This window comes from Callorhinchus milii, unplaced genomic scaffold (assembly GCF_018977255.1).
Source record: "Callorhinchus milii isolate IMCB2004 unplaced genomic scaffold, IMCB_Cmil_1.0 Scaffold27, whole genome shotgun sequence".
NCBI lineage: Eukaryota > Metazoa > Chordata > Chondrichthyes > Chimaeriformes > Callorhinchidae > Callorhinchus > Callorhinchus milii.
This window is the reverse complement of record NW_024704768.1, coordinates 3,105,702-3,121,608: the sequence shown is the minus strand read 5'-3', so window position 1 is coordinate 3,121,608 and position 15,907 is coordinate 3,105,702. Positions and strand designations below refer to the sequence as shown.

Below are 15,907 nucleotides of genomic sequence, written 5' to 3'. Positions count from 1 at the left end.
CCTCCTCAATTTATTTCAATGTATCTTTGCTGCAGTTACCTCCACAGCAGTAAACTGAATATTTCAAGGGCAAGTGGCAAAAGAAATGTGTTATTGGGCCTTTAGAAAGCGTTGTAAAAGAAGGCTGTGACTCTCATCTTCAGTATTTTGAGTCCTCATGTCCCATGTTGCTGATCTGTTGCAGATCCACCCCTTCAACACTGAATGGCATCAGCGCTGGCACCAGGTTTCAGCAATAATTACCTCATGTTGTGGAAATCTGGCAATAACGGACTGTGTTGGTCCATCCACTATGAGTTAGTCAACACAGGTGACTGATCTGGACATGATTAGTGCTTCTGCCTCAGTGAAAGGTTTAAGTACCTTTTCTCCTTGGTCTGATTTGTGTAGAGTACTCAGTTTTTCTCTTGAATAAATTAGATTTTTTTTGAGTTTTAAAGTCTGCATTGGCCAACAGAATGGAATATGATGTAAGAACGGAAAGTGTACAGTGAAAAATTGCCTTAATATGAAAATTAGCCGTCAGAGAGAATACTGTTATAAGAGCACCATTTAAAAAGGGATCAGTTGGCTCATTCATGGATCACTTTAGCTACAAACACTATATTACGATTCAAGTACAAGGCAACATGATTGGATTAATTGTGCCCAAACCATTACCCTCTTCTGATACGCTTCTTTTTTTAATGTATAAAAACAAGGTAAAGGAATTTCAGGACATGAGCAAGAAAAACTTTGGCCAAAAATCCAAACGGACTCAGAAAGCAGTCGAACGTGGCGGAAACTCACGAAAGAAGAGTAAAAAAGATGATGGAATAAAAAGTACAGATGCCCTGATGAAGCAGTTACAACAGGTACCGACCATTGCTTACGTCTATGGATTGAATTATTTGTGCGACGGAGGAAGCTTTTGGTTGCAATTCACTTTAGCATCATAATAAAAAGATATAAGAACAATTTTTGGGGGCCATTCTTTTGTTATACAGCACCATTAGGTGGTGTCATCACCGTATTTCAATTAATTGCTTTTTTTCCCATAGCAACTGTCTCTTCTTCCGCTCGTGGAACCCACCATAGAGGTCAACTTTGGTATCTTTCCTCCTTTTGGGAGCGGTCCGTTCAACAACAAGAACCAGCTAAAAGGGTCCTTTGGGAATGCAGTGCTAGACAGCGTTCCAGATTACTACTCACAGCTTCTCTACAAGGTAAAGTGTATGGCGATGGGATTTTGTGCGCGAAATCATTTTGACGCGAGCTATTCTTTGGAATAAGTCTTTGTTTAAGGAAGAATTTTTTCCTTGTGTGTTTTCTGAGGAGAATCACGTTACAAATGTGTGTGTTCTGCTTTATACTGTACAAAAACAAAAGTACGTGTCAGATTAAGACCTCTAATACACCGGTCCTTGCCTGGCTGCACTGGCTCCCAATTACCGAACAAATCTACTTCAAGATCCTCTCACTTGTTTTCAAATCCCATCGTGCCCTCGCTCCACCCTACCTCTCCGATTTGCTTACCCCACCACTCCACCATCCGCTGCCTCCGCTTGGCTGGCTCTGGCCTCCTGTTCGTCCCTCATCCCCTCCGGTCCACCATCGGCGGCCGTACTTTCAGGCACTACTCCCCGAAACTCTGGAACTCGATCCCTCTGCCTTGCCCCCTCCCTCCCCAGTTTCAGTACCCGCCCAATGACCTTCCTTTTTGATCGTGCTTACGGTCACCTCCACCCCCCCAACCCCCCCCCCCCCCCGGCTCAGGGTCAGACTCCGTCACTGTCAAGCTCTTCGGGGCGCTACCCCGTTTGATGGGCGCTATATAAATGCAAGTTGTTGTTGTAATGCAGGGTTGCCAATATCAGACGGTCAATATGCTAGAATTCAGTGGATTAATTTCCTGTCATTCTTTAGCAGAACAATCTGAGTAACCCACCGACCCCACCCTCCTCGCTGCCTCCCACCCCTCCTCCCTCTGTCCAGCAGAAACTGGTGAACGGATTGGCCACATCTGAGGAACTGACCGAAGAGCAGAAAGAACTCGAGGGACAGAAAGGTACAGAAATGCGTCTGACTCAATAATAATAATAATGATGATGATGATAATAATAATGCTTGCATTTGGTATAGCACCTTATCACGTTTTCAAAACATCTCAAAGTGTAGTAACAGTGTATTTTGTGGGTGAAACGTGGCAGTAAATTGCTCACAGCAGATGTCCCACAGACAATCATGGATGGAGTCACCAAATTATTATTTCTAAGAATTGTTTAGAGCACTTAAATGCGTTGATTTTTTTTTAAACCTTGTCTTGAGGAGATGCTAAAAATTAGACCAAAGGGTTCTTTTGAATGACAGCAGCACACGTTCCCCTCACATTAGTGGTAAGCAAAAAAAAATGACAATCCTTGCACTTGATACAGCACAAAAATAAGCAGCTACAGTGAAAACTTGGAGGTCTAAGCTTCTCGAGGACAATCCAGAGTGGATCGTTAAAGAGTACATAATGCACAACCAAGTTGATTCATTTACTGGAGGAATTTATCAAACCTCTGGCAGATTGTTTTCCTATCCTGAAATGGAAAAGGAAGCTACTGAAGAATTCTGGTTGTTATTGTAAAAGCTTAATGCTGCACAAAAGATAAAATGCTCCTTAATGCATTTTTTAAAAAAAAATGATGTTGAATAGATTACAGGAGATGTAAGAATCCTTCAACTTTGATCTTAAAATTGGGATGGCATATACTGTTGTAGATAATTTTACGGTAAAATTAAAACGGTGTCGGTGAATGCGTTTAGAGTTGGCCTTTGGTGGGACCAACCATATCACCGAGTTGATTAATTTCTGCTGAGCAAGTCAAACAAGTCCTAGAAGTGTAATTTGAACACGGTTAAATATTCAAGTGTTGCTTTGGGTTTTGTACGGTTCACACAATAGTGGCTTCTCTTAAATCTATACACCTGTTTTTCATTGCAGGTCTGCTGACGACAGAATTAAAGAACATGGATATGTTGGCTTCCTTACCCACACCACCGCATAACTTAAATGAGGAACTAAGGTTTTCTTAGTGACTTCTTGTTTTTTAGTTAATTTAATACTGTATAAAATAAAAACACTGCTCTGCCATTTTGATCACTGCTGCGTAATATGCTAAGCTATTCAGAGCCTCTGCCAGTACTGACCTTGACTGACTTTCACAGTGATGTATGTTAGTGGCACGCGGAGGGAGAGTTGAGATTGGGAAACCATTGTACGTGGAATTCCATAGAAATGCCTGTCTCCCAACTCCACATTGCAGTCTGTTGGAGCACTTTAGACTCCTGATAGTGATCTCTTGAAACTTGATGCCTTTCTTTATTGCTTCTGTTTAACAAGAATACCCAGCATAGCCCCTTGATTGACTGAATTAATTTCCTACTGCAGTGCGAACCAGATAGATGATCTTTTGAGATAGGAAATAATAATTGGAAATAATAAGTCAGTAAAAAGGGACGCAATGTGATTTAATGATGTGATGTTACCACCAACAAAAGCTTTTGTTTATAATTTCTGGGCTGTTTTCTTACCTGGAAGGTATTACTGGCGTATTACTTCCATAGATTTGTGTTCACTGCTTGTATGTAACCCAAGCTGCGAGTGTAGTTTTAAGTCTCCTAAAGAAGCTGATTTTCCTTACTCAACAGTAGAACAGAGATGGATGAAGACCGAGACACTCCGGACAGCTTTGTACCGGCATCCTCACCGGAGAGTGTGCTCGGTCAGGAAACCTCCAGGTTTCCCTTGCTCACGGAAATCAAGGAAGAGCCAATAGATCGTGAGCTGTCTCCAGTCATTCCCATTATTCCAGGAGCACGCATCCCAGGTTGGTAGGAGAAATTGAGGTCATTTGAAGGGTGGGTGTTTGGGTGGGGGAATCGGTGATGTCTATGAAAGCAGATTGACTCCCAGTTTGTGCGTATCACAGTTGTTGCGAAACAAAGTACTCGCAATACATTTTCCGTTCAAATGACAGTCAAAAGCGTGTTATATAAATGCAAGTTGTTGTTGAAGTTGAAGTCAAATGTTCGATCCGGTTTCATGAAAGTTGACATCGAGTATGGAGGGAAGGGGCAAGAGCGAATCTGGGTGAACTTGATAATACTTCAGGGATCTACACGGAACCTGCAAATTAGACTCTGGAAATCATCGATATCAAAATGTCTTCCATTTGGTCATCTTCCTGCAGTTGGTTTTCAAAGACTCTGAAGACAGCTTCATGAAATGCGTCACATTGACACGAATAAACCCCTCACTGGACAATTGAGCCTATGTGGTTTACACAGTGGTCGACAAGCAAGATTGTGCACTTCGCTTCAAATGAATGACTCGTTTGTCCTTTTTTGGTTGTTGTATTTTTTGCAGTATTTCCTGATGCAAAGCCATTTATAAATCCAGACCCATTTGTACAGATGACTGAGAAGGGTGCGTCTTACTCTGGCCCGTGGGAGAGTGTGAAAGGAAACCAAGTTGCGGTCACACTCACGCTCTCTGCAACCGCTGCCAAGGTAAATCTATACATATAATTCCAGGCATCCGTCCCAAGTGTTTTGGATGGATTACTGCCATTTATACATGCAGATCAAGGAGTAAAAACTAGTGGAGAAGCATAAGATAATGTCCTAGCCAGGCCCCACTGGCTCCCTATCAGCGAACGGATTGATTTCAAGATCCTCACACTTGTCTTCAAATCCCTTCATGTCCTGGCATCTCCCTACCTCTCCGACCTGCTTACCCCCCAACCCATTACCCACTGCCTCCGCTCAACTATCTCCGGCCTCCTGCTTGTCCCTCGTATCCTCCGTTTCACCACGGAACTTTCAGTAACTTTCAGCCACTATGTTCTGAAACTTTGGGACACTTCCTCTATTCTTCCACCATGCTCCCTCCTTCCCCATCTTCAGGTTGCCCTAAAGACCTTCCTCTTCGACCTTGCCTACGGTCACCTCCCCCTCCCCTATCCCCCTGGCTCAGCGTCATGCTCTGCCACTGTCAAGTGCTCTGGGCCGCTACCCTGCATGAGGGGGCACTGTGTAAAATGCAAGTTGTTGTTGCCGCACTAATGACAGTTGGGATTCTTCGCAAAAATAGTTTTGCAGGAGAACGAAAGTTTGGTACAAAGGAATCAGAAGGAGAAAGATTGGAATTTTGTTTTAAAGTGATACTCAATGTTATTATTTCACAATCATTTATGTTGGGCTTCTTACAGGATATAAACAGTATGATGACGGCTTTTGCACAGTTGCTCCAGATGAAGATTCCTTGTTCTTATGAAGTTACTGCAGTCCAAGACGCTCCATGCTGTCTGCTGCCTGTTGGGAAAAAATCCACATTGGAAATGCCCAGTCAAGGTAGGGAGTCATTTCAGACGTCCTGTATAATCGGTTTGTGATAATAAATCAACTAGATTGCATTGCCAACAAATATAGTGCTCTGATTTGAAGTAACCTCAGATACAAATATCACCATTCACCTTTTCAAATCATAGCGGCAGATAAGGCGTTTCAAATTATTTATGCAACTAAAAAAAAAGGTTGGGTATGCATTACGGGTCATTACGTATGTTGGTTGCATCCATCCTACATTCAGCCGCTCTCTGCCCTCCCTCATCCCAACCCTGTCCCCCCACGCTCGGGTCCTGATCCCCGACTGTTCAGCGCCTTGGGACGTCCTCCCGACGTGAAAGGCGCTTTACAAATGTAATTTTGGTTGTTGTATATATGTGTGAGTGAGCGCACGGATATAAATATACAATGTCCCTGTGGATTCCCTTTTTTGGTTGATTGCTGATTCATACATGTTTGGAGGTTGAACCATGTAAAACTGTTTGATGAGCATACCTACCTACGAGAGGGGATCTAACACTTTCTGTTACTGTTTGGGCTACTCTGGTAATTTTTTGCGGCGTTCAGTTTTTATTTCTTGTTTTCCCAGTGGTGGGCTCCAAAGAGGAACCAATGGATTTAGGGAAACTAATGCAAGAAAAGCACAACTGGTTTAAACAGTACGATGTCACGTTGCCAGGTTCGAGCCTGAAGAAACCTGTGGAGGAAATGTCCACTGCTACCCTGGTGTGTACTCTCTCAGTTAATAGCAAATGTACACGATGTACTTGAATATGCATGTGCTACAGAGCCATATCATATCATACATGTTTACGTAGCAGCGAGTAGGAACATGGCTGTTAGTCGATTGGTGGATCGCTTTTCCGGCGGTAATAATTCCTTCAAAAAAGTAACAATAAATTGGTCACTCAATCCACGACTGTTTGTGGGGGACGCTGCTGTGTGCAATTGGCTGTGGTGTTTCGCCCACAAAATATACAATCAATTCACTTTACAGTATATTCTGTGAAGCGCTTTGAGAGGTCTCGAAGACGTGATAAGGCACGAGATGAAATGTAGGGTAAAACGCGGTAGCCAATCTAGCCCAGCAACGTCCCACAAACAGAATAGGCAAATGAGTTTACATTGGTCAGGTCACGGGGGAAAGAATTCAATTAGCTTCGTATAAAAATATACTTCATTTTTTTTCGCAGGAAACTCCTACAGGTTGTCCAACTAAAGAAGAAAGAGTTGCACATCATTACAGCAACAACATGTCCGTCCTAGTCGTCCACCAGCTACCCATTATGCAGCCCGAGAGCTCTCCCCCTTCATCTCCGAGCGTATCCTCCCCTTCAACCCCGGCAGAACTGTGCAAACCCGACCTGCCCATGGAGTCACCGAAGGTAAAACATCCGTTGCCTCTGGACGAAAAAGAAGCCGAGGAGCCTCAGCCGCGGGTGAAGAGGTGGCGGGGAATCCGTTGGAAACGTTTAGAATTTAAAGTCACGTTTCAGAAAGGCAAATTCAAACACATCGCTCAACACGAAATCGAGGCTCTCCTCCAGAAACTGGGAACAGCGCTGAAACCAGACCCCATGCCCCGAGACACTCGGAAGTGTTGCTTTTGTCATGACGATGCTGACGGAGTCACAGACGGACCTGGGCGACTCTTGAACCTTGACCTGGATTTGTGGGTCCACCTGAACTGCGCCCTGTGGTCCTCTGAGGTGTACGAGACTCAGGCGGGTGCCCTGATCAACGTGGAGATTGCTTTCCACCGAGGACTCACCACCAAGTGTGCTTTCTGTCAGAAGACCGGAGCCACGACAGGCTGCCATCGAATCCGTTGCCCCAACACCTACCATTTCTCATGCGCCATCCGTGCCCGGTGTATGTTTTTTAAGGACAAGACCATGCTGTGCAGTCAGCACAAATTGAAAGGAACGAACGAGCAGGAAATTAAATGCTTCGCTGTTTACCGACGCGTTTACATCCAGAGGGACGAGGTGAAGCAGATTGCCAGCATCGTGCAGCGGGGCAAACGCAGTCACATGTTCAGGGTCGGTGGGCTGATCTTCCACACCATCGGCCAGTTACTCCCCCATCAGATGCAGGAGTTCCACAGTGTGGCAGCCCTCTATCCAATTGGTTACGAAGCAACTCGTATTTATTGGAGCATGCGATACACGAACAAGCGCTGCTGTTACCACTGCACCATCAATGACATCAATGGGAAACCAGAGTTTGGCATCCAGGTCATTGAACACGGCCATGAGGATGTCATTGTAACCGATTGGACTCCACAAGGTAAGTCTGCGAAGGTAGCAGGAACAAGCTGACAAAGCGGTGTAAAAAACTAAAAGTATCTGAGAACCTTGGCTTCATAAAAAGAGGCATAGGTATTTGGGGAGGACAGCTTTGCAGGACTATGGGGAGGGAGCGGGCGAGTGGGATTCATTTGGACAGCTTTTTCAAAGAGCCAACATGGCCTCCTTCTGTGCTGTAAAATTCAGCCCTGCACAGCAATGGAATAAGTTGAGTGGACCATCCTGTATAGATATGGGGGCATGAGGAGGGGTAAGAGGTTGACTGAAGGCACGGTTGAATAGGATGATCTTGAAGGAGGCAAGGGAGGGACCGAGGCAAAGGGGCTGTGGGTGGAGTATCAGAGGGTGGGGACAGAGAGGCTGAAGGTCCACCCGCCAATTTTGGGGCAGGTAAGGTGGGGCTCGCAGCTGAGGGGGGGAGACGTAATAAAATGGCAATTTTTCTAATGTTTTTTCAGCAGGCATCTCTAATTTTTGAATTGGATTTTCCCCCATCTTTTCCTCAGGTGTTTGGAGTAGAATTCTCGAGCCGGTTGTGCAACTGCGGAAAGAAGCCGAGATGTTGCGACTCTTTCCGGATTATATAAAGGGAGAGGATATGTTTGGACTGACAATCCACGCTGTCCTCAGGATTGCAGAGTCGGTAAGGAAGGAATTCTTGGGAAATGTAGCATGGCTTGTCCAGCCTGTAACTGTACATCAGGGCTGGCATTTTGTTGCAGTCACTTTGCTCCATTGTAAAGATGACATTTTCATCCAGTGAAACTGTGGAGATTGAAAGGACTTGTTCTGTAGGAAATCATCCGTGAGCAGGAAAGCTGGATTGCACAGAACTTTAAGTTAGCTATGAAGTTATGTAGGCGATACTAGTGACTATTTGAAGCAAGGATGAAACTTGCCTTTTTAGTGGGAAAATTCTTACGTTTTAATCTCTTTAAGCTGGGAGACCTTTTTGATTTTGGGAAGGACATATTTTGCTGCACGGGCGTGGGAAAACCTGAATGATTCTGCGGTCAGATCAGTTGCTCTCTCAGGAAGTTAGCAAGAAATCGTATGAAGAGGAGCAATCACAAAACGTCCTTGTGAAACGTGCATGGGGTTTCTATTTTATATAAGGCTGCCTGGCACCAGTCCTGCCTCCCGTTATTTTGTGACCTCTTGTCTTTTCCCTCTAGCTGCCAGGTGTAGAGAGCTGTCAGAATTACATATTCCGATACGGTCGTCACCCACTTATGGAGCTCCCACTGGCTGTGAATCCAACTGGCTGTGCCCGATCTGAACCGAAAATAATGACTCACTACAAACGGTAGGAAAAAAGAAATTCTACCTGGATTGCCTCTTAAATCAGTACGGGAATAGCTTGCCAAACAAAATGCTCAGGATAGGTTTTAGGCCAGGCTGATTGTAATCAGGTGAAGCTTCTCATTGGGTTTGGGGGTTGGGGTGGGTGGGGGGAGAAATTCGATTTAAATTCAAATTTGAATCCTGTAATGTTTTTTCTGTAATGTATTTCATATCCAATACAGTATTTCAATCTCAGGCATTTTGTTTCAGACCAATTCCGTTCCCGCTTTGCTTCTCTGCAACACGGGAATTTTCTTGTAGAAAAATAGCCAAATGCAACTTATTGTGTGAACTGCTATACAAATATAATTTTGTTCTTTCTGTAGCCTAGATTTCTTTTTATAGTCCTCTCTGATTATAAATAATCCTTGCATTTTAAAGCAGGATAAGTCGATGGTACCTTGAATATTATTGTTAGACCAGATGATGATTTTTAGTGACGGAGAAACCTTTTCTTAAAAAATCTGCAAATGCTTAATTGGAATATTAATGAATTTGAAATTAGAAAATGTTGCTGTGTTTTTTTTCGTTAAACTTCCACACGGCTACAGCCCACACACTTTGAACAGCACGAGCACTTCGAAAGCGTTTCAGAGTACGGTAACTGGAGAGATCAACACCCCCTACAGCAAGCAGTTTGTCCATTCCAAATCCTCACAGTATCGGCGGCTGAAAACTGAGTGGAAGAACAATGTTTACCTGGCACGATCTCGAATCCAGGTGAGTCAGAAACCAGCCATCCAACCGACAATTGCAGACATAAGAACATAAGAATTTGCTAGACCAAAGAAGACCAAGGTCCATCTAGTTCACCTTCCACCATCCTTGGTGAACTAGATGACAGTCCAGCACCTTGGGATGTTCTCCTGGCAGTTGCTTAACATGTTGTGTCCCAAAATGTATACTGAGATATTATTTTCTAGCAGAAATCCCATCTGATCTGTTCTTGAAACAAATGACATTTTCTGCTTCCACCGTCTGTCTGTCTCCCTAGGGAGCCTGTTCCATAAGTTTGCTACTCGCTCGCCTGATGTAGTGTTTCCGCAGATTTGTTCTGAATTTACTTGCCTTTCAATCGCAGGCCGTGTCCTCTGGTTCTACTATTCAGTACAGACATTGAGGATTCTTCACAGTGAGCGAGTCCTGCATGTTTGCATTGCTTTTTGGCAGCACCCACCCTTCATAAATGTGAAGCCTCCTCCAAACACAGCAATAAAAGTTTCAGTGGAATTCAACCACCACAATCCTATCCTGCTGATAGGAATGGAATATTCCAACTCTGCTTTACAGCAACAGTAATGTGAGGTTAAATAACGAGCAGTCCCAAGAAGAGGCCTCTGATTAGCAATTTCATGGCGTTACCGAGAAAATATTTAAATGCATTTCTTTTTTTTCCTCTGTAGGGCCTGGGTCTGTATGCAGCCAAAGACCTTGAGAAGCACACAATGGTGATTGAGTATATTGGGACAATCATTCGCAATGAGGTTGCAAATCGCAGGGAGAAACTATACGAGACTCAGGTATGGATTGATGGTTTAATGATGTGCAGAATCAAACTTATTGTATGTCACCAATGCATCTACGTCTTCAACTAAATGTGGGATTCTTTTCACCTGCTCCGCCATGGGTGGCCGTGCCTTCAGCCTCTATGCCCCAAAACTCTGGAACACTCCCTCCCCACTTACACATCCCGACTGAAGACCTTCCTTTTTGATCGTGCTTACGGTCACCTTCCCCCTCCCTACTCCCCCTGGCTCGGGGGTCAGACTCAAATACTGTGAAGAGCTCTGGGACGCTGCCCCATGTAAAGGGCGCTGTGCAAATTCAAGTTGTTGTATTTGTTCCGTCCTATCTGATTACTGTGACGGTGCTTACACAGGAAACCGTGAATAAGAAGTTTGATTTCTGATTTTATTTCCTTCAGAATCGAGGTGTTTACATGTTTCGGATTAATAATGAACATGTGATTGACGCTACATTAACTGGAGGCCCGGCCAGGTAGGTGACATTCCTGGTGGTGGTGAGACCGTGTGGATAAGGTGCAAAGATCGCATTGAATGGGTTTTTATGGCTGTGATGAAGGTTTTCCTTATAAAATGCAGACCCTTCAGAAAAGATTCCGTCCTTGTATTTGAATCCTCCTTTAAGGACACAACCTTTTTCTCTCCCGCTGGTCACCTAACTGCATCCTTGCGTGCAGTGTCGGCAATCTGCAACTACAGACTATTCCATGGCCTGCAGACCACAAATGACCCCTAATGCAGCCTTTCTGATGAATCTCCAGATTTTGCTTACCTATACAATTCATTGCACTTTTCAGTAAATCCTGAGAAGCGCTTTGAGACGTCCCTCTTGCATGAATGTCAAATGCAAGGATTATTATTAAGTTATCAATTGATCTCTGTCTCTTTCTGTCAGATCCCTCGACTGATTTCTTATCTGAGTTGCTGGGAATGCATTCACCTGCAAGAAGAAATCTTTCCCCATCTCGAGACAAAATTTGTCTAATTTTAAGATGATCTCTTGCTACTGATGGGCTCATCTGGGAGGAAAAGTTACACTCTGCTTATTTTGTGGAGCCCCTTCATAACTCTAAACAACTCCCTCAGACTCCCCACTCATTTTGCTAAGTCGCCACATGATTTGAACAACAGTAATGCGTTTTAAGTAACTGCTTATGCATATATTTGCGTGTTCTGGCGAAGACTCGTGGGAGCATAAATATCGGAACAGACCGCTGCAAATTCTTATGCTTTTTAAGAATGAGGTGTGGTTCCATTGAAGTATTGTCCAAACTTATACCTGCATTTACTTTGGACCTTCACAGGGTTCAAAGTTTTGAAGGTACCTTCCTTTCCATTTTGTTGTACCATGAAATCCTCATGATCCCCACATTAGACTGCGTTTTATGGCTTCTTCCCCTACTCCGCTTGCATTTTTGTGGCATTGTTATCAACCTGCTGCTGTTTATTTGAAGCTTCACGCATTTATTCTTGCGCAGGTACATCAATCATTCCTGTGCCCCCAACTGTGTGGCTGAGGTTGTGACCTTTGACAAGGAGGACAAAATAATCATCATCTCAAGCAGGCGAATTCCAAAAGGAGAGGAAGTGAGTATGAAAACAGCCTTAAGGAAAATAGAGATGCTTCAGAAATATGCAGTGCTGTACAGGTTTAGCAGGCAGAAATAATCCAAACGCAAGTAATTAATTTCTTATCCCATGGGCACTGGTTGGTTAACATAGCGATCTATAGATAAAAATCAAAGGGGCAGCATCACTTCATCCTTTTAGATACCATTTGTCGGAAGAGCATTCAATGTGTGAATAGCATTTGTTCATTGATCAGTTTACCCTTTGGACTAGTCTTTAGTGCATTACATTATTTTCTCCTGAGATGTTTGTCAAGTGTGCCAGACAAGTGATTTATGAGGCATCATTGTCAGTCGATTGGCGGATTGCTTTCCGTGGATAATAAACCCTCAAGTAATCGTGGTCACTCAATCCCTGACTGTTTGTGGGGCACTGCTGTGTGGAATTGGCTGATGCTTTTTGCCAGCAAAATACACACTTTACAATTTTGTGAAGTGCTTTGAGATGTCTCAATGACATAATAAGGCACTACATTAAATACAAGGATTATTATTAATTATCATTGATAGATATTGACAGATGATAAAGATGTTACTCGTGTCCATTTGTCTGTATCAATCAATAATCAAAAAAGCTGAACATTTTCCCCCAGGGCTTTAGCTGTGATTTTGCTTTGCTCAGTGTGAAACCGCAGTGAATAATTTGAGTTTCTGAGGTTGAAAATTAGCTGTTTCAAATACTTTGTGTTAATATTGACCTTTTGTGGAAGATATTCGGATTCTTATCTTGCCTTTTGTTTTTCCAGCTGACTTATGACTATAAGTTTGATTTTGAAGATGATCAGCACAAGATTCCATGTCACTGTGGAGCCCTCAACTGCAGGAAGTGGATGAACTAAACTGGTCAGAACGACGACTTCTGCTACTTCAGGATTCTGGACTTAGCGTCCGTCTGCTGTGGTCAGAGATATCAGCACAATGTCTGTCAGTTGAATGACCACAAAGATGGGAAAAGTTTCACTACTTTCACAAAGAAGCCCAGTGTGGAAAATATTGACCACATTTCATGTTGAGAAGAATATCTGTAGTTGAGAGTTAGCGTAGACACCTTACAGATCTCAAACGTGCAGAAGCTTTAACAATGTTTAGTGAATAATGTGAGTGACTGAACAGGCATTCAGACCTACTACAATACACAGGCAACGTGCTTCTGGGCAAGCCTGAACGTAATGTGATTTTTGACTCGGTCTGCGATCCCTTTTGAGAGAATATCTCAGTTAGGCAGACCTTTTCGGATAGGACTTAACCTTAAGAGCAGGTTTTTATTATTTCTTCACTCCAAACGTAAAAAAAGTCCAGCCAAAGGGAGGGGTGGGGGGAAGGTGAGATTTGGGATGCCAGAGTTCTTGACTGTGCTGGAAAAAGTCTCTTGACTTTAGACAGAGGTTGGTGGATCTGAAGGTCAAAGGGAACCAGGGTGGGGTGGGGAGGGGGGTTGCTTCCTCTGATAATGCGGGTATGATTATGCGGGTATACTTAAGAAAATGCAGATTTGTTCTTTTTTGGGAGTTTGCTTATGAATAGAAGACAGAGATATAGTGGGGAAACTCTCTTGAAATAAAACACTAGAGTTTTAAAGAGTTGGTGCCCCTGGATGTGAAAAGCATGACTGCATTATAAGTTTGGATTTCCCATACAATTCGCCCTAAGTTTGTGCTGGAGGATCAGTGTGGGATTATCTTGTTTGCAAGGTCTTACAGTCACTTTGGCCGATAGAGATGACACTGGGCTTTTCGAGGAGCGAGTAGGTCTATGTTGCGTGTTCATTTGGATCAGTAGATTGTGGTTTATTTCCAGGGCAGTTCACTTCATTGTAAACAAAACCTGGAAGAATATATTAAAAAAAGGCAATGAATTAGCTTGGTTGAGACTGAGCAAAGTGCCCATTCACATTGGACACCATGAGAAACGTTCACCTTTTTGCACATTTTTTGCTTAAAAAAAAAGTTAAATCTTAACAAAAGATACCTTTTTGAATATAAAGACAATCTGCGTTAGCGAAGAACTCACTTGGACCAGTTGAATGGTTTTCCATTCCATCCGTCTGCCTGATTTTTGCATGATTGGTGTGACATTTTCCATCACTTGTGTTTCAAGGACAGAAGCAATTGGCACACCAGTCATTCAGGATTACCTGGCTGGGAGGAAGGCAGGGCTGGCTATAAGATCAATTCTCAATCCCAAATTACTGGTCAATAGTGTACAGCATAGTGAAAGGTTGGGTGGCGCTTCAAGACTAAGGCCACCTTGATCCTGACGAGTCTGTATTTTCAGGCAAATGACTAGGGCATTCAGTTCAACGCACAAACAGACTCTCTGGAATCTCTCGCAGAGGAGACTTGCACTGAAGGATTTCTCACCTACTTGATTCCACGAGTCATTTTACTGTAGTTTTGTTTCTGTAATATATATAAAAGTGTGAATTTTATTCGGAACAGTAGGGTAAGTCTGGGGTGGGGGAGATTTTTTTTTTATTGGCGCGATTTTGTGAAAGCTGCTGCCCCCACTGCATCTTCTCCCTGCTGCGACTGTACAAATGTAAATACGAAACTTGTAGAGATCTCCAAAGCAGAAACCACTGGATCAGATTCTCATCCGTACAAATGAACGGTTGGTATTGGTGATATAAAATAGCTGCTGGTTGGATTGAAGCAGGGAAGGCATTAGCATGCAACGAGAAGGCTCTAGGTAAGGTAGATCATGTTAGATAAATCTAAGCTAATCTTAAAAACGGTGTTTGACTGTTTTTATAATAAGAGCTGATTTCACCCCGTCTCTTCAGCTGACAGGAGTTGGGGTACTTTTTAATGGAAGATTATAATTTAAATAAAAAAAAGGGGGCTTTTTATTTCATTTTAACTGAAGATGTCCGCCGATGTCCCCTTATGCATTGTGGGATTCCCAGTTCCCTGAGCACGACTATTGGGGAGGTTTAGTCACGTAATGTATCGTGTTGGAACATTCTCAGTTAACAAACAAAGATGTCCTGTTTGCAGTAAAGCCTTGTTCATATTGTTTACACTGAGATAGGTATTTTGTGGTGCGTTTTATCCTTCCAATTGGGACAAAAAAAAAAGCAGAGATTTGAGTATTTTTTAATGGCAAAGTAAACTTCCAGAATGAGTTTTTTTTTTTTTTGTTTGTGTTGTGTGCATTCTGTACAGCAAATGTCACTGGTAATGAATTAAAATTATCCTTTTTTATTGTATGTGGCATGTTTTTTTTGTACTGGACATAAGTTGAATTGTATATAATTTATGTTGAAGAAGCAAGATGTTTCTTGCTGCTTCATGTATTAAATCTCCTGCAGGAATAAGCTTATTCTGTACATCCTTGGTACATGTAGAGACCGTTATGATCATGTTGGTTAGATTGTACAAACCTTTTTTTAAATACAAATGTAGCATCTTTGCATTACTGTATGATAAATAGGGACATCTGTTCCTACAGAGGTGAATTTACTGCATTAAAACTGTTTGAAATAAAAAAAAAGCGCACTTGGACTATTATTTATTTCTCTCAGGTTAGAGTGGGAAGTGCGGAGGAAAAGATTATACCATTGTTTATAAAGGCCGTGTTTAAGAACATCATACTACGAAGGAGAGACTGTGGTCTTGAATAATTGGTGTCATATCTTTATTGCTTTTTGTCGTGTCGCCTGTTAGATAACCGTTCGATTTGGTATACGTTAAAAATGCCACAATGAAGAAGGCACTTGAATCGCTCTTAA

At 42.9% G+C, this 15,907-nt stretch overlaps 1 protein-coding gene across 13 annotated transcripts in view; it reads left to right on the top strand.

Moving 5' to 3' along the window:
* Positions 1-15,669, top strand: part of kmt2d (lysine (K)-specific methyltransferase 2D) — a 93,890-nt gene extending 78,221 nt beyond the window's left edge. For 7 of the 13 annotated variants that reach the window (XM_042344230.1, XM_042344229.1, XM_042344228.1 and 4 more), the window contains 16 exons: positions 702-854; positions 1,041-1,205; positions 1,906-2,047; positions 2,969-3,050; positions 3,676-3,854; positions 4,394-4,536; positions 5,238-5,379; positions 5,963-6,099; positions 6,567-7,662; positions 8,189-8,325; positions 8,858-8,988; positions 9,578-9,746; positions 10,430-10,546; positions 10,951-11,024; positions 12,028-12,136; positions 12,924-15,669. In XM_042344230.1, the coding sequence (XP_042200164.1) occupies positions 702-854; positions 1,041-1,205; positions 1,906-2,047; positions 2,969-3,050; positions 3,676-3,854; positions 4,394-4,536; positions 5,238-5,379; positions 5,963-6,099; positions 6,567-7,662; positions 8,189-8,325; positions 8,858-8,988; positions 9,578-9,746; positions 10,430-10,546; positions 10,951-11,024; positions 12,028-12,136; positions 12,924-13,016 (3,069 nt within the window). In that variant the 3' untranslated portion in view covers positions 13,017-15,669. The remainder of the gene's footprint in view (positions 1-701; positions 855-1,040; positions 1,206-1,905; positions 2,048-2,968; positions 3,051-3,675; positions 3,855-4,393; positions 4,537-5,237; positions 5,380-5,962; positions 6,100-6,566; positions 7,663-8,188; positions 8,326-8,857; positions 8,989-9,577; positions 9,747-10,429; positions 10,547-10,950; positions 11,025-12,027; positions 12,137-12,923) is intronic. The other 6 variants (XM_042344233.1, XM_042344231.1, XM_042344225.1 and 3 more) reach the window with 3 other exon arrangements.
* The last annotated feature ends 238 nt before the right edge of the window (positions 15,670-15,907 follow it).